Genomic DNA, 22224 nt, shown 5'->3' on the forward strand with positions numbered 1-22224 from the left:
GGTGTCCCTGGGGACTGCCTGGCCTGGACGCGGGGTGGGTCCCAGCCAGACCCACAGCCCCCCTTCTAGCTTCTGCTGTCTCCAACCCCAGCGGCTACGGTCCCAGCCGCTGAGGGCGGGGAGCCAGGAGGCAACATCTTGCTCTTGACATTCACCGTTTACAATTCACTCCTTTGGGATCCTTTGGCCCCTCAGGTCCTGAGGAGAACCTGTAAATTCTAGGCCAGTGGTTTGCAAGCATTAAACAAAAGCAGTGGAACACTGTCTGCCAAAAAAAACCTTCTATGGAAGAAAATGGCTAAACTAGAACTGCCAGGGTGGGGGCTGGGTGTGAAGCCCAGGGCAGCTCCCGCTGTGCCATCCTTGACTGCAGGCCCTCTGACCCCCCTGCGGGAGCACGTCCCCACACCTTGTCAGTGCCTGTACCTGGCTGAGGCCGACAGCACTTCTAGGCTTCCCTCGTGGCATGGGGCCCCCTCTGTGGGAAGGGGTGTCTGCCACATGGGCAGAGGCTATGGGGGCACAGGGAGTTCGGTCAGCTGCAGGTGAGGTGGGCCCTGGTGGCTCTGGCTGACCCCTCCTGCAGGGAAGATGACTCGGGTGGTCCCAGCCCTGATGTCCCAGCACAGGGGTCCGCAAACTACAGCCTACGGGCCAAGAACACCTGTTAAATTTTTAAACAGTGAAAAGCAAAAGGATCAAAAGAATGTTTCATGACATGTGAAAATGATCTGAAATTTAGGCTTCAATGTCTGTAAGTGGAGCTGTGCTGGCGCCAAGCACACGCATCCGTTTTCCCGCGTCCGCAGCTGTTTTGCGCGGCAGGACCAGGGCTGAGCGGCTGTGACCTGCCTGCGGCCTTTGAACCTCCACACTCCAGCTCTCTTGGAGAAGCTGGCCACCCTGTTCTGGGATGTGCTTTCTGTTACCATAGATAAGACGCTTCTGAGAAAGGGAGAACCAGGGCGCCCTAGGCCCCCGCAAATGACACGTTCTTCCTTTCTCTCTCTCCAGGGGCCCTGGCCCCTGCGTCCTGAGCTGCACCAGCTCCTCCCCGGGAGGTGGCCAGCAGGGCAGAGGACAGCAAGCCTGGTACTCACATGATGGCCCAGCCCAGGTAGTTGGCTGTGCTTCCCCAGTACATGGGGTTGTCCAGGATGCTGAAGGGGAACACGGTCACTCTCGCCTCCTTGAGGATCCCGAAGTAATCACCTGTGGATGAGGCAAGGCAGGGTCCCTCGGCTATTCATCAGCCCTGGCCACACCATCACTGAGGAAGGCCCCAGAGCGGGCTGTGGCGGGACCTGCAGGTGAGACAGGGCCCTGCACTCCAGGAGGCTCCAGGGGGTTCAACAATGGACAGAGTCAGAGGGACCCACCAGGCACGCAGACAGCAGAGGGCGTGGGGCCCAAGGACTGAGGTGCTGAGCACCGCCCCTGCCCCACTGCTCCTCTTCTCGTGCACTCTGACCCAGCCACGCTGGCCTTCCTCTTCTTCCAGGCTCGCACACACTGTTCCCTCCCCTGCGATGCCTTTCCCTGCTCTCTGTACAGAGAGCTCCATTCCTCCTCAGGCCCTTCTCCCTCTGCTCATGGCGCCTCTTTATGCAGACCCTTCCTCTTCCTGACCTACCTCCCACTCTGCCTCACTCTGGTGAGTTCCTCTCCCTCTGGGGGCCTCAGCTGGTTGCTAAGGGCTGCTCTGCTCCACGCCCCCAGCTGCATGGCCCTGGCACCAGGGCCCGGCCACGGCACGCCTCCTGTCGCTCTGGGAGGTCAGCCCTGGTATTATTGTTTTCCCACCCAGCTGCCCAGAGGAGCTAGACCCAGTGGAGAGAGGGTGACTATTGGACAGCCTGTTCCAGACAGGCCAGCCATGCACCCGTCAGCCACATGGCCACAAGGCATCCCCCGGCAGGACTGCTCTGAGCCATAAGCAGTGGCCGGTGTCACAGTCACAGAGTCTGTCCCAGGCCTACAGAGGACGATCCCACTGGACACAGAGTAACCGCTCCATAAAGGGTGCGGCTTTGTTCCTCCCAGCCTTCTGTCCCCAGAAACCCCTAATTTGTCTCTCCTCCAGGAGGACAATGGAGCTTTATCCGAGGCGGAAAGTAGGGCAGCTGCCTGACAATGGGCAGCACAGGCAGGAGGGGTCCAGGAGCTGCGTCACTGTCTGGGGACACGGGGCAGGGCCCAGGACCACTGGGAAGTTCTTTCTTCCCAGGAAGCAGGAAGTGGGGCAGCAGGGTGTGGGTAGATGGCACAGAAACCCAATTCGGGCTGAGTCACAGTGGGAAGTGACCACCTTTGCCTACATCCCGCGCTGCTGGCCCTCGGCGTTTCTAGGCCATGTCTGCTGGCCGGGCCGCCAGGAGTCTGTGGCCACTGGTGTCTGTGGGCTCCTTCCCTCCCTCTGACTATCCAGGGCCCTTCAGCTTGTTCTTCCACTGCCGAGGGGCTCCACCCACCATCCTGGCTCTCCCTACGCTGCCTGCAGCCCTCCCTGTCCAGATCCACCCGTGCCCTGACCGCTGGAGGGCCCCTGCCGCTGGTCTCCCATAGGACCTGACTGTACGGCCCAGAGCCCCGTTCCATGTGGCTCTCACCGCCCTCACATCCTGGAAGGGCCCTCCACAGCTCCTGAGCCCCACCGCTGATCCTGGCTCCATCAGTCCAACCTCTTCCTTGCTGGGACCCCCTCTGTGGCTCCCACCTCTCTGGGGATGGAGCCTCAACCCTTTGCTTGGCCTTCAAGCCCTCGGCTCACCCTCTAGCCCTGTCCCAACCGACAGCACCTGTGCGGCCAGTCCAGCTGCTCCCCCACCTCCAGCCGCCCACCACTCTGCCCTCAACCTCCCTCTCCTTGCACCAAGGCCTTTTCCTCTTTCTACCTGCCCACACCTGCCCCCACCTGGCAGATCCAGACACTCCTGGCTGCTGCCCCCCTTCCTAGACCAAACTCCCTACAGCTCCTGCCTGAGCAGGAAGCACTGAACCACCTGTGGGTGCCCCCGACAGTCCCAGAGAGGCCTGGTCGTGGGCGATCCAGAATGCTGCACCCACAGATGCCACTTCCTCCCTCGGACGACCCCTGCTGCCGAGCACAGGCTCCTTGAGAACTTGGAGTGCCCTGTGAGAGCCCACAGTGCCCTGGGGGCTGGGCCCAAGAAGCTGCAGCAAGCATCTAAGGATGGGGGTGGCAAGCGGGCCCGGGAGCTCCTCAGGACACTGTTGGTCCCAGGAGGCCACTGAGGCCACTGAAGCCGAGTGACCTGCCAAGCTCCTGCACCGGCCAGGGCTGATGGGGAGGAAGACGTGGGTCTTCCCACCCATGACGGAGAGTGGGCAAACGCCCCGCTGGGCCAACTCCCTGCTCACTGTCCCCTTGGACCGGGGCTGCCTTCTTCTCTCCTTCCAGGTTCCGAAGGCCCCCTCTTGTCCCCCACCCCTGCCCCCATCTCCCCTCCCACCCCCACCCCTACTGCCTTTCCCATGGCTGCTTTTCTTTCCCAGCTTCCAAGGAGCTGGAAGTTGCTGCCATCATGAGGGTCATTGGTGGGCGTCTGGCCAGGCCAGCACTGGGCTCACAGCCTGAAAGCACCTCAGCCACAAGCAGAGGGGAATGGAGAAGGGATAAGGTGCCTCCACCCCTCATCTCTCCCCAGACCTATGATAGCCCTGCCTGCGGCCAAACACAGCACAAACCACAAGCCTGCTTGGCCTGAGAGCCACGTGTGGCGGGAGCTGCCGGGGAGGTGGCTGACTCACCACCACCTCAGGCTTCTGTGCAATAGGGCCTGAGAGCCTTCTGCAAGAGGGAGCTGGTGTGGAGCTGGACTCAAGGAGTCACAGAACAGGTGTTGAGTGCATCTTCATTAGCTGGAGAGAAGCAGCAGGAGCTGTCTTCACTCCCCACAAGGCAGCTGCTCAGCACCCTGGGGTAAGAGTTGCTGTTGGAGCCCAGCCTCCTGTTGTAACCATGGACAAGCCAGACCTGGAGGGAAGACGCCCTGATGGAGCAGGGCCCCCAGCACTCCCACTGATGTCACAGACGGCAGGACCGCAGCCACCTGGCCTTGCTCCTCCCTAGGGCTCCAGTGGGCCTGCTCAGGGTCACCCCAGCCCTCAGGGTCTTACCTAGGAAGGTTCCAGCGAACCCCAGTGCAAAGAAGCTGGAGAGCACGAGCACAACGCCTAGTCCCAGGAGCGCAAGGCCCAAGCCGTAGGCCGCGGGGGTGTCCAGGCTATCCATCTTGGGCTGGCTCACCATGGCCTGCGTGAAGCTGCGGGCAGGGGATGGAGAGGGAGGATGTCATGGCCCAGAAGGAGGCCGACCTCACCTTCTCGCCCTCTCCCCAGGGAACCTCAGAGAGCAGCCAGCCCAGGGCTGCCAGGCCAGGCAGGCAGCAGGTGGGGTCCGGTCCACCCGGGAGAGGGCGTGACAGCAACAGGGAGGGGCCCAGGCCTGCCAGATATTTAAATTTTTTCAAGAGAAGCCAGAAGTCCTGACTCATATGTGAACTGTCCTAATTTTCAGAAATAGACAATTCATGAAAACTACTGCAGACCCTGCATGTGAGGAGGCTGGATTCAGCCCAAAGGCCACCAGCTTGCAAACTCTCATCCTGTCCAATGAGCAACGCATACTATGGAGAAAAGTGAGGCTCAGAAAAGACGCAGGTGCCAGGTTGCAGGGCAGGCCCAGGTGTCCCATTCTCCAATAAGACTCAGTGCCCTGAGGCCTGGGGCGTGCTCTGTGCTGGGGATTCCACTTCCACAGTCCCTGCAGGTCTGGCCACATCCTGGGTGGCTTGACTTGCATTTAAAGGCACTTTGGGGGCCCTTTATGTCCTCCTCCACACCTGAATTCCCCCACCAGGCTCCCTTTGGGGCCAAACCACTGAAGTCCTTGTTAAAAGGTAGTGGGGGCCGGGCATGGTGGCTCATGCCTGTAATCCCAGCACTTTGGGAGGCCGAGACCTGTGGATCACCTGAGGTCAGGAGTTCAAGACCAGCCTGGCCAATATGGTGAAACCTTGTCTCTACCAAAAATACAAAAATTAGCTGGGCGTGGTGGTGGGCACCTGGAATCCCAGCTACTCGGGAGGCTGGGGCACAAGAATCGCTTGAATCTGGGAGGCAGAGTTTGCATACCACTGCACTCCAGCCTGGGCAATAGAGCGAGATTCAGTCTCAAAAGAAAAAAGAAAAAAAAAAAGGAAGTAGCGTGACCAAAAGGGGGTGACTACGATAGCAGTGGGTCTAGAGGCTCAGGTTCTCCAGTTGGCTCCAGAGGGCTGAGGGCCCGGTGCCGGGAGGACACAGGGGCTAGGTATGTGCCGACACACCCGGGCCTCACCACAGGGGAGCGGGCGCTGGTGGGAAGGGGGCCCTGGGTGCTAGATGAGAGGCACACTCACAGGAAAGGCTGTGTGTGGGAGCACAGATATGTGTGACCAAACGTGCACTTCCCATGCTCACAATAATCACAACACAGAAGAGACATGGAGATCTGCTGCCTCACGCAGGGCAGCGCCTTTTACACTCAGTCTGGATGGCATCTCCCAGCAGGGCCAGCTCACCATCCACCCACCCACCCATCCTTCCTCCATCAATCTATCCTCTGTGCACCCACACATCCATCCATCTGTCCATCTATCCATCCCTTCATCCATCAATGTATCCTCTGTCTGCCCACACAACCATCCATCCATCCACCATGAAGTATCTTTGCCAGGCTCTTTCAAGCAGATTGAAGCCCCCATCTTCATCCACCCATTCCATTCATTGGTGAATTCAGAATGCTGTGACCCTCCTTATGCTGAGCTAAGGACACACAGGCATGTCTTTATGCCTCCCTGGAACTCCTTCCTCCAGCTGGACTGGGAGCTCTTGGGGAACAGAAGCTGCTCCTCCTTCCCTGCATGTCCCCCCGGCACTTGGCCCGGGCCACAGAATGGACATATTTAGTGCATATTCATCGACTAGAGAGAAGCAGCAGCTGCTCCTTCCTCCTCCTCCCATCCCCCAGAGCAGAGAAGGAGCCAGGGCAAAAGGGAAAAGGGCCTGTGGACAAAGCCACCAGGACTCGGTGTCAGAGGTGGGCACACCGACCTGTCAAACAGCGGCATTCGGGTGTCAGGGCAAACCCACTGCCGGTCATGCTGCCCATACCCTCAGCTCTCCACCCACCAGCGCCCTGCCCTGATCCTGCAGCTGCCTGGGCTCAGGGTCACCCCGCAGCTCCAGGCCAAGCCTCTGGGATTGGCTCAGGGTCACGGGCTGCCATGGAGTAAGGTGGCCACACGCACAGCCAGTGTGGTGCCACGATCCAGGCACACCTTCTCCCCTGCCTGGCACCCTCCACTCTCCTGCCTGCAGATGGTGGAGTGGGAGGGAAAGGAAGGGTGCCGGCCCCGCTCAGGAGCATGGCTCCCCTGCAAGCATCTGGCTCCTTGGCTGCCACTGCAGTGGGGACTAGAAAACAGACGGGGGTGGGGAGCGGTGAACAGGGGAGAGCATTCCAGAAAGCGGAAACAGCAGGGAGCTGTGCCTTAGAGTCTGGGGCAGGGCATGGAGCAGGGAAGGCTTGACGGAGCCCGCCAGGTGCAGGCCTCGGCCCAGCAGGGTTTGGAATGCACTCTGCCTGCTGTGGAAAATGCAGAACCAGGGAGACCCATCCCGTGCTGCATTAGGGGGAGGGCGAGGAGGCCAGGCCTGAGGACGCGGGAGGGTCACTCTGGAGGGAGACCCTGTCGCTCTTACCCCTTCCTGTGGAGACCCGAGCCAGGGCCTGGGTCCACACCCCATGCTCAGGGTTCCTCTGCCAGAATTCATTTGCATCACACAAGCAGGCAGCAGATGAAAGGGAACTTCCTCCCTCTGGTGCGGCCCAGCCCAAAGCCCAGCGTGTTCAGGGCCCAGCTTCCCTGGGGGCGTGGCTCAGTAGGAAAATCAGATCTGTCTGGAAGCAGATTCCTGATGAAGGGCAGATCTGGGGCCAGGGAGCGGGTGGGAGAGGCCCCAGATCTGCCCCAGACCTGACCCCCAGTCCTCCAGCTGCTTCCCCGCCTACGGCCCCAGTCCTGGGGCCTTTCCTTTCCTTTCTCTGAGATGACAGCCTGGGCTGGCTCCCGGCACAGTGCTCTGCGGGTCGTTTGCTCAGAGTCAGCAGAGGAACTGGGCTGAGCTCCTCCCTGGCGTTCTCACCAAGTGGCCCCTTACCTAGTCAAATACACTCTGATTCTAGAAACCAGGTTTACTGGAATCTCATGGCCCCGATTAGGCAATCGACAGTGTTCTAGCTCCTCCATTAAGCCAGGAAAGCACAGTCCGTCCATTCCACAGGGAAAATTAGTGGATGGATGAGTAGCTCTGTGACCACAAGCTCCCTAACAGAATGAGGTAATAGGATGCAATTTCCCCTGGAAGTATTCCGCACTGGGGGTGGGGAACGGAGATTCATTCATTTGCCTTGGGTTCTATTTTTAAGACCTGGATTGAACCTTCAGTCATTAATATGATTTGAGGCTGTCTGCACTCTGCTCCCATAAAATCCCGGAAACCCTGGGGTGGAGGTGGGCAGGGGGCATCGCTGCCTTCAGTGTCCCCACTCTGCCCCCAGCTGGGAGTCCTGGGCTACACACCAGGCCACAGGCACATGGCCCCACCCGGGACAGGCCTGTCCCGTTTCTGTCTGCAGCCGACCAGAAACACTTCCCTGACTTTGATCATCCCGGGGTGTCTCTGCAACGTCGTCCACATCCACGTGTGGCCTGAGTGCCGTGTATTCCACATCCTTCACCCAGGCTTGGAGTGACTCGCTCTTTCCACTCCGTCTCAGCTACACGACGCTAGCCATGAAATGAGTCGTCTGATGGGCTCATTTCTTTTCCAAGACATATTAAAATAAGCATGTAACTACTCAAACAAAAAAATGTTCAGCTATGCAACCCCCGAAACCATCAAGGGGCTTGAAATTCCGGGCTTTGACGTTGCACTAATTCTGAGCATTTGAATAACACGTCACCTTTCCAAAGTGTTTCCAAAACCCATCAATAGCTGAGAGAGAGTCTGTCTTGTTTTACCAACACGGAAACAGATGGTAGAAAGCAGGAGGGGCAGGACGGCTCTCCTGCCTCCTCACGACCTGTAAACAGTGGGACAGGCTCAAGCCTCACAGGCAGGCCAAGGACAACAGGCAGCAGTATCCCAGCACCCCTAGCACCTGGGAATCCTGGGCTGACACCCATTTTCCTTCCAGACTTCCTGGTGGTGTGTGCTTTGGGGATGGGGAGGGTGCCTCTTCCCTCCTTCCCAGCTGCAGCCCCTCAGGTGCTGGCCTGGCCTGGTCTAACAGGGCCTGGGCCCCACTCTTGCTGAACTGCATTCGCTTTCCCTCCTTCCTTCCCAGCAGCTGGGGCCCCTTGTGCCCAGGTTCCCTGTCCTAAGTGCCCCTCCCACCCCTTACTCTCCAGCTGCCTGCATGGATCCTGCCCAATCGCTACTCCAGGCCCCTGCCCTGAGGGAATCACTCTGGTGAAGGGATTTCACAAATAGAATTCAGGTCCTGATCAGTTGGCCTTGAGTTAATCAAAGGGAGGTGACCCTGGGTAGGCCTTTCCAAAAGGGTCTAGAAGCCAGAGAGACCCAAAGCCAAAGCCGCAGAGCTGCCTGCTGTGCTGTGGGGAGGCCACCAGGAGCTGGGCCTCAAGGACCCACATCCTGCCAGCAACCTGAAAGCGTGGAGGACCCCGCCTCGGGTGAGCTCACACCCAGCAGGCACCTTGATTCCAGCCTGGGGAATCCCCGAGCAAAGACCCCGCCCCCCATCCAGCCTCCTGGCCACAGAAACTGTCACATAGTATGTTTGTGTGGTTTAAGCTGCTAAGTTTGTGGGAATTTGTTACACAGCAGAAGGAAACTAACACACTTGGCTTCCCAGTGCACAGACTCTTTACAAATTCTGGAGTGTTCTGCCCAGACGGCAGGAGTCACTCTTTTCTGCCGTGGAACGCTGCACACGCCCAGCCCTCCATCACTCCATCGGAAGCAAAGTGTCCCATCGGCTCCATGCCCTCCCTCCTTCATGCACCCACTAGACCCCTGTCCTGTCCTGACCACATCCTGGAGCAGGTCTAGCCAGGCACTGGGATGCATGCAGCAGTGACCAGGACATGTGGTCACTGGGACAGAGGGCCACGTGTGCCAGCCTCCTCCAGGGCCATAGTCCCCAAGGGCCTGGCCTCGAATCATCAGGGAGTTTTTGAAAACAGACTTCCCTGGGGGAGAGGGGCTCTGGGGTGACTCTGGTGTCCCACAGGGTTGCACCTGCCCCGTGGCCTCTAGTATACAAAATGCTGAGGTGTGTCCCCACCTGACCTGCCCCTGCTGCCCAGCCTGTGAGTGGGGGCCGCCCTCTCCCGGGACTCACGGGCCCCACCCAGCCATCTGAAGAGCCAGCTCCCTCCTCCAGGCCTTGGTCACGACGCTTCTTCAGCCAGGGCTCTGCCTGCACCCCACCCACCCAGACCACCTTCCAGAGATCACCCTGCCCCTCCAGTTGCCTCCTTGCCCAGCCTGGGAGCACCTCCAGGTCAAGGAAGATTCCTGATTGACAGCCACACTCTGAGGCCAGGATGCAGCCTCTCAGCCCGGCTGTGCCCGCCACACCAGAGCACACAGAAGCTTCTCCCCTCAGAAGACCCAGAGGGAGCCCTGGGAGACTCCAGACAATTTCGATGTACACGGGAATACAGTTCCATCCTGTGACTGGTGAACAACACCAGGAGCTCGCTGATGCTCTAACAAGCTCGCCTGTCTCCTCCCACAGCCAGGAGGGAGGAAGGGCCGCAGCCCAGTCCTGTGAAGCCCAGTCGGGCCCTGCCTGGCCATCCATGCCTCACCCGCCCCTGTGGGCTTTCTCGAGACCAGCCCTGTGGCTCATCAGAGGGTAGCGCTCCAGCCAAGGCTGGCCAAGTTCAGTTGTGCAGCGGGCAGCTCAGGCAAGGAACTTCAACAAGTGCCCTGGAGTCCATCAGCCTTCCTCCCCATCCATAGTCCACAGCCAGAGCAAACAGGTCTATGCTAATGGCCCCCTTGGGACTGGATGGAGCACATCTGCTTCCAGATCGCAGTGGCTCATCCTGCCCCAGGCCTCCCCTGACCACCTCTGGATGCACTGCTGGTGCGGACCTGCTAACACAGTGGCCTGCTCGCCCCTGGGACCTGCTGGCAGGTCAGCTGCTGGTAGCCTCTCGGACATCCCGGCCATGATCCAGGCTTGGCTCAAGCACATGCCTGTGTTCTCCGCCCACCACCCAACTTCTGCTGGGTACAGAGGCTTTTGAGCACAGCCTGGACCCCACGAAGCTTGCCATCTCCCATGGAGAAAGACGCCACACCCCAAAGGTCCAGAACAGGCACACCCATGAGGACAGAAAGCAGATGAGTGCTGCCAGGAGCTGGGGGGCGGGAGGTGACTGCTCCAGGTGTATAGGGTGAAGAAAAAGCTCCAAAACTAGTCAGGAGGAAGGACTGCACGACATCGGGAAGCTGCTAAATGTCACTGAACTGTAAAGCTTAAAATGGTTCAAGCGGCTAATTTTATGTTATGTCTATTCTACTGCACAAAAAAGAATACCCACCTCTAGGCAGCCACTGAAGCAATGCGTGCATGGGAAAGGGTGTGGGGGGTGCAGGAGCTGGTCCTGAGGGTCCTGTCAGAGCCTGGCCCCAGAGCCCGGTCCAGGAGCCCCAGCACCTACCACCTGTGTGCCTCACTGGCAGGTGTGGGCAGGAAGGATGGGTCAGCAGTGCGTGCAGCAGGGGCACGGCAGGACAGGTTGTAGACAGGGGCCTGGAGGGGAAGGACAGTGGGGGAGAGAGTAAGGACCACGGCACGCCTCTGCCTTTCAACCCAAAAGGTGAGAGTAGAAAAGCAGTCCTGCAGCAGCCCAGGACATCCTTTCTCTCCTCCCCAAAATCCAGGAGTGGCTAGTCCAGCCGAAAGTCATGGCCCTGTTGGCCAGGCAGACGCCAGGTGAGGCCAACACTGATATGAGAGGTCTGGAGAGGAGGGAAAGCTGGGAGCCACCATCTGTAAGAAGCTGACTTCCTCCAGCTACCCCAGGAGGACTCCCAGGGCCTGGGATCCAAGAACAAACCAGACAGTGCTTTGCTGCTGTCTATATGCCTGGAGCTGGGCTGTGAGTAGGCCTGTCCCCCTGGTCTCCTAGGTACACGCAGCACTAGGCTGGGGCCTGGAGGCAGAAGGATGACCCTTGCCAGGGCCCTGTACTCTCTGCCTTGAAAAGTGGTGGATGACGGGGGCGGACCTCCAGGGTCACGTAGATCACAGGCTGTGCTGCTGGACCAGCAGGGAGGTGATGGGGAGCGCTCAAAGAAGCCTCTGGGGTTTCTAGCACAAGATGGGATTGGGCAGGAAGTCAGAACTCAGCAGACTCAGAGCAGCTCCCAGGGGCAGGGTCGGCAGGAGGGGCTCGATCCAGGCAGCTGCCTTGTGGCACTGGCTGGTGTTTCTGGGCAGTTACCTGGCCTGGCCTAGCTGCCCCTGGAGCTGTGAGCGCTGTGGGCTCCAGCCCACTCCTCCTGCTTTGTGCCAGCCCTGATGGTGGTCCCAGCATGCTCTGGGGAATAGGGGTGGTGGAACAGCTCAGTGTGCCAGCCCTGGGCTGAGTCTCAACCCTCTGCAGCCCTCTACCTGTCCTCAGCCTTGCCGCTCCTGTAGGGGGCTCCGAGCTCCAAGTGTTCACTCAGCCAGCACTAGCCCACTCCCTCCTGGCCACTGGGAGTGCGGATGTCTGGGGGCTGGAAGGCACAGATCCCCGCCTGTCCTGCCAATGAAGCCAGGGCCCCACCCCAGGTAAGGAGGGATACTCTGCCGGTGGCCCAAGAGGCAGCAGGGGTGGGAAAGAGGCCCATCTCCCGTACCCTGATGTCCCACTCTCATAACCCAGCCTGGGTGGTGCCGGTGCCTGCCAGGTTCCTCCGGCCTACATGGATGGAATCTTTTCTCCCTAAGTCACTGCTGATCTGTTCTCAGACGCTGGTCAGCGCTCCCTGAGCTGTAAAACCTCAGACAGACAAACCATTGCTTCTTAACAAGCCTCACTTCCTCCATCTGCACAATGGGATCCTCTCTACCCAGAGGCTACAAATGTGAAAATGTTCCCGGGGCCGGATAGCCTAGGCGCTTGTGAGCATGCAGGCTGTGCAGACCCCGAGGCCCTGAGGCGGTGCCATGGGCCAAGCCCCTTGCCCTCTGAGGGGTGAAAAGCCCTCTCTGGGGAAGCCTCTTCACATCATTCAACCCAGGGCAGGTGCCAGGGGACCCGCCCCTCTGAGGACCACGACCCTGGGATACCCACCCAGGTCTAGAGACAACAGGCAGCCCTGGCCCAAAGGGCCAAGAAGCAAAGCCCAGGAGCCAGGGGTTCAGTGCAGAAGGCTGACCTCAGTAGGACCCTGACCATGCTGCTCACCAACATTCCTGTGGCTAAGCCCACAACAAGGATGGGAAGGCAGCAAGGGTACCTGGCCACAGACGGGGAAGGCCTGGGCCACCCTCGGTAAGTGTGCATGGGGCCTGACCACCAGCCAGGCCTGCCCCGGCTCCACACATGCCGGCATGGAGCATCCGTAGGCCCCTTCCTGTGCGCACCCAGTGCCTGCAGGCCAGGCTGGTCCGAGGAAGATGAGGCCATAGGGAGAGCCAGGCTGCACGCACCCCATCCAAAGGGGCAGCTGTGCCTCGGCCCCAGTGAGTGTTCCATGTGGGGTGTGGTCAGGCACACACAGAGCTTCTGGTCTGTCTCGACAAGTCAAAAATGGGGATTCTCTCTGGTGCAGACAGTTTCTCATTTTTTGAAGCACCACGTGGTCCATGTTTAGTCCATGAGCTGCCATGTGCAACGATTCTCAGGGTATGGTGGGAGGTGAGACCGGGGCCCAGAGATGGGACAGCTGCCCTGCACAGCCTGCATCCCCAGGTCGCCTGCGGCCATCACAGTCCACGCAGGTGGGCCTTGTCTAGCCTGGTGTCTGGGCAGACAAATTCGCTTCTAAGTGCAGTGGGCTGTGCCTCATCACCTAGTTCCAGTTCCTCTTCTCTGACCTTTTCATTTGACAGCAGGAAGGGGCCTGTCCCAAGTCCAGAGATGGGCAAAGAAGCTTTCTTTTTTTAAAAAAATTTGAGACGGAGTCTCGCTCTGTTGTCCAGGCTGCAGTGCAGTGGTGCAATCTCGGCTCACTGCAACCTCCGCCTCCCAGGTTGAAGCAATTCTCCTGCCTCAGCCTCCCAAGTAGCTGGGACTATAGGCGCGTGCCACCATGCCCGGCTAATTTTTGTATTTTTAGTAGAGACCAAGTTTCACCATGTTGGCCAGGGTGGTCTTGAACTCCTGACCTCAGGTGATCCACCCACCTTGGCCTCCCAAAGTGCTAGGATTACAGGTGTGAGCCATCGCGCCCGGCCTCAAAGAAGCTTTCTGACGCTGCTTCAAGCCTAACCTGACGAGACGGTCAGGCCTGACCCCTGAGGGCTCCCAACCTGGCATCTACCTTCTGACTGGGTGCTTCCTGGAGGAGACTCCTAAAACAGCACTGGCTGCATGGCAGAGGCTGGGATGTGACCTTGGGACCACCCAGGCATTGTCCCCTGTCCCCCATTCACATACCCCCATTCCTGAGGTCACTGGGGCTCCTCCGCTGGCCAGAGTCTAAACAACTGGGAAGGGTAGGGTGGCTCACTGTGGCAGGTGGCTCTGAGAGCTGACCCCTGCGTGCTCAGACACAAGGCTCCCGCACGGTGAGGGAAGAAGTACCACCAGTAGCGGCCCTCCCGCTAGCCCAGGGGTTGTGGCTCCCCAGTGAGAGGGCTGTGCTTACCAGTGTGAGCGCAGGAAGTTCAAGAGCAGGATGGTGACGCTCAGGGAGTAGCAGGCCAGGTAGGGGGATCCGAAGGCCCTGCTCAGCTTGCGGGTCTTGTGTTCCCATCGTGCAACCTAAACCATGGGCAGAGAACAAGAGCGAGATGTTTGCTGGGGAGACTCCAGGGTGGGGGTGGGGGGCACATGCCTCTCTCTGTTTCCCAGTCTCCAAAGCCCCCATTTTTGAAGAAGAAGAATTACACAGGAGCAACAACCACGTGCACCCCAGCCGCCCATTATCTGCCCTAGAGTAAGTTCCACAGGGATTTTCATACTTGCTCCGTTCATCTGGACGGACAAGGTCCTTCTGGAAACAACCCTTCAACCAGACACAGCCATGAGCCCACCAAGAGGCAGAAAGAGAGTCTGGCTGAGAAGATCTGTCCCTGGGCAGACACATGGGGTCTGACCTCAGGCCCTACCTGGGAGCTGCTGAGTGCCTCCCACAGACTCTAAAAGGGTCCCAGCAGAACTGCCAGAGGAGCCCAGGGCTGCAGGAGCACACAGCCTTCAGAGCACAGGCCCACATTCCCGCTGGGGGCCTCACAAAGCGTCCATCACAGGCACAAAGCAAAGCAAAGCAAATCCCTCAGCCTCCTCCCTCTGCCCAAGTGCTCTTCCCAAGGCACAGACTTTCAAACAGTGACTTGTAGCCTCAGAATCCTTTTACTTTATTTTTTTCAAACTAATCACATCTGGAATCTCAACATCTAGCCACCAACAGTGGAGAGAAGGGAGCTCTTCCTGCCTCTCTGCTGTTTCCATAGTCGTGAGCTGGTCATCCCCTGGGGCCTGGCCCAGCATTCTGAGGAAGGAACGGAGGGAGAGAAGGGGAGGGGGCAAGGAGGATGCAAAAAGACAAACATTGCAGCCTGGAGTCAGGTGCTGGGCTCTAGGTACGTGAGCAAGTTGCCTGTAGGCCCAGAACAGGCGCCTGTGTGTGCACAGAAAGAGCCTCAGGGGCCTGCTCCCAGCCACCTATCTCCACCCCAGCCCCAGCCATGACTGCTGCCTGCTGCACTTCCCAAGTGGACCTGCCTTTCCCAGCAGTTGCAGTGGGAGAGTGATTAGCAATGATTTTGTCAAGGCCACTGACTCCCAGGAGGTGGCTCCCTAGTGAGTCCTCTGGCCAGCCCTGGCCCCTGTCCTCAGAGCCCCTTGGCAGTGGTCAGGGAGCAGCGGATGGTGGGGGTGGGGGACACACCAAAGTTTACAGGAAGGAGAGGTGAAGGAGGTAGCTCCCGGGCCTTCCCCTCAACCAGCTGTTGGCACTGCAGCCAATTCTCCCAGAAGGTAAGAAGGCCCTAGTCCAGGTCTCAGCAGGTGGCCGCTGCTGACTCTGTGGGAAGCTCAAAAGGAGGAAGGAATGCGCGCTGCAGGGGTGAGAAGGGGGCTGCGGTGACTCTGCTGGGAATGTGTGGGTCAGAGGTGGGGGCAGAAGAGAAGCAGCCTGCAGAGAGCGCTGCGGGGGCCCAGGACCACAGCCTGCTTCCTTCTGTTTTGTTCCAATTTTGAGATAAAACTCAAAGTGGTTTTTAGTTGTGCAACCATCACCACGGTTCAAGTCCAGAACATTTCATCACCCCAAGTAGAAACCTCGTCCCCATCGGCAGTCCCTCCCCATCCTCCCTCTGCTAGCCCCTGGCAACCACTCATTGCTTTCTGTCTCTATGGATTCGCCTATTCTGGACGTTTCATATAAACTGAATCACGGTTTTTTTGTGTCTGGCTGCTTTGACTTTATGTAATGTTCTCAAGGTTCGTCGGTGCCACAGCGCATAAATGCACTTCATTCCCTCTTACGGTTGAATACAACTCCAGTATATAAAGATTTTGTCCACCAGTTCAGCAGCTGATGGACACTTGGGTTTTGCGTTAGCAGCATTGTTCACAGTGACCAAAGCCAAAGCCAAGCAACATTCAGGCACTTGCTAGGAACAATCGTGCCCAAGTGTTTTGTGGATGTGTGTTTTCATTGCTCTCAGGTACACAGCTAGGAGTGGAATTGCTGGGTCACATGGTAAATCTATTTATTGAAGAGCTGCGAAACTGTTTGCCACAGTGGCTGCCCCATTTTCCAGCGCTACTAGCAACGCATGAAGATTCTAGTTTCTCCACATCCTCCCCAACACCAGTTATTTTCCGTTTTTAAAAATTATAGCCTTCGGAGGAGGGTAGGACACTGAGCGTGGTGGCTCACACCTATAATCCCAGCACTTTGGGAGGCTGAGGTGGGAGGACTGCTTGAGCTCAGGAGCTCAAGACCAGCCTGGGAGACATAGTGAGACCCTGTTTCTCCAAAAAAAAAAAAGAAAATTTAATTAGCCGGAAGATTGCCTGAGCCTAGAAGGTCGAGGCTGCAGTAAGCCAAGACGGCACACCACTGTACCCCAGCCTGAAGACAGAGCAGGACCCCGTCTCAAAAAAAAAAAAAGAAAAGAAAAAAAAATTTTTGTAGCCATCCGAATGTGTGTCAGGTGGCTTTGGTCTGCATTTCCCTAACGATAAAGAAATACCTTTCCAGCCGGGCGCGGTAGCTCACGCCTGTAATCCCAGCACTTTGGGAAGCCAAGGCAGGTGGGTCACAAGGTCAAGAGATCCAGACCATCCTGGCTAACAAGGTGAAACCCCGTCTCTACTAAAAATACAAAAATTAGCTGGGCATGGTGGTGCATGCATGCCTGTAATAACAGCTACTCGGGAGACTGAGGCAGGAGAATCGCTTGAACCCGGGAGACGGAGGTTGCAGCGAGCCGAGATGGCGCCACTGCACTCCAGCCTGGCAACACAGCAAGACTCCATCACAGAAAACAAAAGCAAAAACAACAAAAACCTTTCCTTCAAGGGCTCTCTCTGCCATCCTCGGCCTCCCATACAGCACCCCTCCCCCAACAGAGTCAAGCCGCACCTGTCCCTTAGCCTCGGAAAGGGCCAATGCTAAATGAGCTTTCAGAACAATCTAACGACAGCAGAAAAGCATCAAGCAAGACTAGCCCATGTGGAAAAGAAAAAGAGGAAACCACGCCTTGCCTCCCAGCGGGCTGGTATTCGATGGGGCTATTATTCTGAGGCAATCGATAAACCAGCAGCCAGCAGGACTCCCAGAACTTCCTTCCCTGCCTGGCAGCACCACCGTGCCCTCTCTGGGAGCCCAGCTGCTCGTTTCATCCAACAATGAGCGGGTGCGGGATGCAGTCGCCTCCCAGGGCCATGCATGTGAGCCCTTAGTGGCAGCAGCGTGGCCCGGCGCTCTGCTGTCACTGCTCTTGGTTTTTGTCTGTCTTCTAGATTTCCAGAATCCTAGAGTGGGGATTCATTTGCCCAACCCTTCATGCCCCTGGCTCAAATTCCCTCTCCCCGGGGCTGCCAGGACCCTCCAGGTAAATGTAAGCTTCAGATAAACAACAAACTGGCCAGGCGCAGTGGCTCACGTCTGTAATCCCAGCACTTTGGGAGGCCGAGGCGGGAGGATCATGAGGTCAGGAGTTTGAGACCAGCCGGGCCAACATGGTGGAACCCCATCTCTACTAAAAATACAAAAATTAGCTGGGTGCAGTGGCGGGCACCTGTAGTCCCAGCTACTCAGGAGGCTGAGGCAGGAGAACCGCTTGAACCCTGGAGGTGGAAATTGCAGTGAGCCGAGATCACGCCACTGCACTCCAGCCTGGGCAACAGAGCGAAACTCCATATCAAACAACAAACAAACAAAAAGCAAACCATGTTTTGGTGCAAGCTGTCCCATGGGACTGCTTTTAATCCTAAAACAGTCTGTCCTGTTGACCTGGAACCCTAATGCAACCAGGCCCTGGGTGTGTGTTTGCTCCATTCAGTAGCCCAGCCTCTCCCAGACCCTGGCAAGGAGTCCCCAGCTGAGCTCTGGAACACACAGGTCTCCTCCCCAAATGCTGGCTCCCTTTCCTTTCTTTTTTTGCAAATCTCACCCACAGCCTCTATCCTAGGGCAGAAGAGACAGGCCCAAGGCAAGTGGAGTGGGAGGAAAACGGATGGGGTCGAGACCCAGGGACACCATCCTGGCCTTGACGTTCGCCAAAGCCGACAGCACTTCATAGGCAAATCACTCAGCTGTCCGCTACCTCAACTGAGTTACCTGCAAAGTACGAAAAACAGGATGGACAGTACCCCCCACCCCGATCCCCGAGCCAGCGTGGTGGGAGGGGCAGAGCAGGTGAGGGATGAAAGGCTCCCGGCCCTGGCATGTGGCCCAGGGCATGTGAGAGCGCCCGTCTCTCCCCCATTCGTGGCTCAGAGCAGAGACTGGGTCTGATTTCCCTCTGGCTCCCACTCAGATGGGAACCACCTCTGCCCATGCACATGCCCGTGGTGCCTGTCTGGCCTGAGGTGGCAGCTCTGGCCTCCGTCTCCAGGCCAGGACCCATGCTTCTTCCCTGCCCTTTCCAGGGCACTATTCTTGGTGTCCTCGGACTCAGAGGTTGTAACTGGCAGACTAGATGTGTCCTGGTCAAACTCATAGCATGTTTAAAATATTTGGATCAACAATTAAACACTCAGTGTTTTTCACATAAAAGCCAGGGCTTCCCAAATCTTGGCAATGAGCACAGCCTCCCAGCCTGCAGGGCCTCCACCAGTCCAGCTATGCAGTGAGGGCCCAAGAAGCAGGACCCCCTTCTGGGACAAGACCCTTTCCTAGAAACTTCCCATTGGCCTCTCAAATTTCCTACGCGTCCTTGAAGTGAGGCCGCAGAAAGCAGAGTTTTTTATTTTTGTTTTTGTTTTTAGATGGAGTTTCGTTCTTGTTGCCCAGGCTGGAGTGCGATCTCGGCTCACCACAACCTCCACCTCCCGGGTTCAAGCGATTCTCCTGCCTCAGCCTCCCAAGTAGCTGGGATTACAGGCATGCGCCACCATGCCCGGCTAATTTTGTATTTTTAGTAGAGACGGGTTTTCTCCATGTTGGTCAGGCTGGTCTCAAACTCCCGACCTCAGGCGATCCGCTTGCCTTGGCCTCTCAAAGTGCTGGGATTACAGGCGTGAGCCACCATGCCCAGCGAGGGTAGAGTTTTTTCTGGTTTTGTTTTTGTTTCTGAGATGGAGTCTCGCTCTGTCACCCCGGCTGGAATGCAGTGGCGCAAACTCAGCTCACTGCAAGCTTTGCCTCCTAGGTTCACGCCAGTCTCCTGTCTCAGCCTCCTGAGTAATTGGGACTACAGGCGCCTGCCACCACGCCTGCTAATTTTTTTTTTTTGTATTTTTGGTAGAGGCGGGGTTTCACCATGTTAGCCAGGATGGTCTCGATCTCCTGACTTTGTGATCCGCCTGCCTCTGCCTCCCAAAGTGCTGGGATTACAGGCGTGAGCCACGGCACCTGGCCTGTAGAGTTTTTTAAACCCCCTTTGAAGTGAGACATGGCTCCTTCACACTCAGTGAAGGACTGATGGGCGAGTGTCCACCCCAGTGCCCAGCAGGGCAGCTGACGGTTCCCAGCGCCTGGTTCTGGGCTCAAACACCGGCTCCTCTACTTGCAGTTTTGGCAGGTTCTTTCCCCTCTCTCTGCTTGTTTCCTGATCTGTAAAATGGAGCTAATAATACTCTCTACTGCGTCACAGAGTTGCTGTGCGGATTAAGCGAATTCCTGCCCATGAAATGCCTGGAGCGATGTCTATACCACGGCGTGTGGGCGCATGGCCGTGCTGCTGTTTGTTTTGTTTTGGAGTGTGCAAAAGGGTGAGAGTCAAAAGGCATAAGACCAAGCTATTGGCCTGATGGGCCCCAGCAAAGCTGATGAAGAAAGTCTGTTGTGAAGCAGTGTCCCTAGGGAGAGGACAGGCAGACAGAACTGTGCCACACTGGGCTCGCCAGCTGCCAGGCCTCTCCCTCTGCGGCCAGCCCTTGACTGACTCTCAGAAGCGCCTTCTCTCCCACCTCGTCCTTTCCTGGCTAAATCTGCCTAACACCCAGCTGCAGTGGCAGGTCCCATCTGGATTCCACAGCCAGGACCCCCACCAGCTGGCCCAGGGCTCCCAGCCTGGGCACCTGGGGATCTAGAATGCCCCAAGCAAAGGGCTAGTGCTTCGCATTGGCAATGGATGCTGGGGACGAGCTGGTGCTTCCAAGAGCTTTTCCAAGGGCCCACAGAACCACTGAAGGAGCCCGTCCCTTTCATTCAGAGGACGCAGGACGTGGGCCGTGCGCCAGCAAAGAGGGGCTCATGTGCTCCCAGCTTCCTTTTGCCTTCCTGCTTTTGCCTCCTGAACCGCCCCCACCTAGCTCCTACAGCTGGACCCACCCCTCTGCCTGCCTGACTGGCCCCTTTTCTGCCCTGGGAGCCACAGCCAGTGCCTTCTCACTCCTGAACTCCTGCCTCACAGCCCCGGTGAGATGTGGCCGTGGCCTAACAGTTCACATTGCGTCTGCCTCTGCCTGCAGTATGCTGAATCCCACATGGGGCTGCCACCCGAGGAGGCACTCAACAAGCACGGGTCTGTGTGGAATGATGGATATGTCAGTGCTCTGAGGCTTTCTCTCCTCTCCTCTTTCCCTGGCCCTGCAGGGAGCCAGAAAGGAGGGGGCCACTAGCTGGGTTAAATGAAGAGAGGAGGGGCCCTAAGGCCCCCCGGGTACCTGTAGGTGACATATAAAGGTCTGAGTGAGAGGTCCCCAGGGCAGCAGGGAGCCTGCCCGTGATTCCTGTCTCTCCCTCATCCCACCCTGGCCCCCTAGAACCACAGGCTCCTATGAGAGGTCAGGGACATCAGAGGCAGCGGAGCCCAGCCCTCCATTGGCCTTCTGAACAGAAACTCAGAGCTCCACTGGCATCAGGAGGCGGGATTCAGGATCCCCCAGTCCCACTGGAGTTGACAAGGATGGCTGAGGCTACCAAGCACACCGGGCAACCCACAGGCCGGCCCCGATGGCCCAGGCCCAGCAGCACGAAGACAGCCCATCAAGGCGTTTCCTCCCCAGCCCCAGATCAAGGTCACTGTGATACTGTCACATAAGCCTCATGTGCACGCCAAGTGCTGTCCACACTGTGCGTCCCAGCAGGGCCTAGACCCCTCTCCCTTCTCACCAGGGCTCATGGTGGATGGGGTGTGTGTGGGGGAGCTCAGCAGAGCCCAGAACAGGACCCAGTCATTGCCAGCTAGGCAGGCCCTGGGCCAGTGAGCAAGTGTGTGTATGAACAGGCAGCTCTCCCAGGTTGCACTGTGTCAGCCCTCTCTGCTCTGCACATGCTAGGCCCAGCCAGCCCCGTGACCTGGATCACACCTGCCCTTCCCAACACCCAGGTCCACCTGCCCTGCCAGGTGTGCATAGCCCTGGCTCCTTTCAGATATGCCCCAATATGGCCAGTGCCACTGAACCTGGGCCAGGGCCTCTCCAGGACACAGGACCAGCGGCAGCTCAGGGCAGCATCCAGAGCGTCCCACAGCACATTGCTCAACTGCCCTCCCACGTGACACTGCCTGCCCAAGGTCTCCAACAGTCATTGTCTGTTGGACAATGTTGACGAACCCAACGGGTCAACAGACCTGCCCGCTCCACCAGCTAGTCCAGTGAATCAATCACTTTCCAAGGTACACCCAAGCTTTTGCCCTGCGGTGGGTGCACTTTTCACTGCAGTGCCAGAGAGCAGGTCCCAGCACCAGCTGCCCACTTCCAGACAACCCACACCTGAGGCCCCAGCAAAGCGGCATGATCCAGCTTCACACCTGAGGGGCCATGGCACAGTGGGGGACGCTCGCCTCCCCCAGCCTCAGTGCTCACGCTCAACCTCTTCACTCCGCTTTGCTCGCCGGCTCCTCCATTAGGACGGTCTGCATAGCGTAGGAAAAAGAGCAATAGGAACATGGGCTCTGAGTTTAAATTCTAGCTCCAGCACTACCTATAGCATCCTATAAAGATGGAACCCACCCCAGTGTCCACTGGCAGGGGGAGGGGCTGAATGAACTGTGCTACAGACCCACGCTGGAGAAGGGCTCCTTGGAGAAAGGAAGGAGGAAGATTTCTATCTATTGCTATGGTGTGAGCTCCAGGATATATTTATTAGGTAAAAAGGCAGGTGCAGAAGAAGGTGCACCTGTTGTATAAGAAAATGAAGAGGGGCTGGGGGGAGATACACACACAGCACTTGCTTACATTTTCAAAAAGAAACGGGAAGGACAAACCCAAAACTGATCAAAATGATTACCTACAGGTGAGGGAGGAGACATGCCAGACATTTACAAATGTCCTTTGTTGACTATGGAACCATGTAAATGTTTTGCATAATTAAGAGTAAGAACAGGGTGGGTGT

General features: G+C 57.7%; 1 protein-coding gene across 5 annotated transcripts in view; it reads right to left on the minus strand.

Annotated features, from left to right (window-relative positions):
- Positions 1-22224, minus strand: part of PEMT (phosphatidylethanolamine N-methyltransferase) — an 87157-nt gene that overhangs the window by 2749 nt on the left and 62184 nt on the right. For all 5 annotated transcript variants that reach the window (XM_010368871.2, XM_010368874.2, XM_010368873.2 and 2 more), the window contains exons 3-5: positions 13912-14027; positions 4141-4286; positions 1101-1212 (exon numbers count right to left, since the gene is read on the minus strand). In XM_010368871.2, coding sequence (XP_010367173.1) covers positions 1101-1212; positions 4141-4286; positions 13912-14027 — 374 coding nt within the window. The remainder of the gene's footprint in view (positions 1-1100; positions 1213-4140; positions 4287-13911; positions 14028-22224) is intronic.

This window comes from Rhinopithecus roxellana, chromosome 19, assembly GCF_007565055.1.
Source record: "Rhinopithecus roxellana isolate Shanxi Qingling chromosome 19, ASM756505v1, whole genome shotgun sequence".
NCBI lineage: Eukaryota > Metazoa > Chordata > Mammalia > Primates > Cercopithecidae > Rhinopithecus > Rhinopithecus roxellana.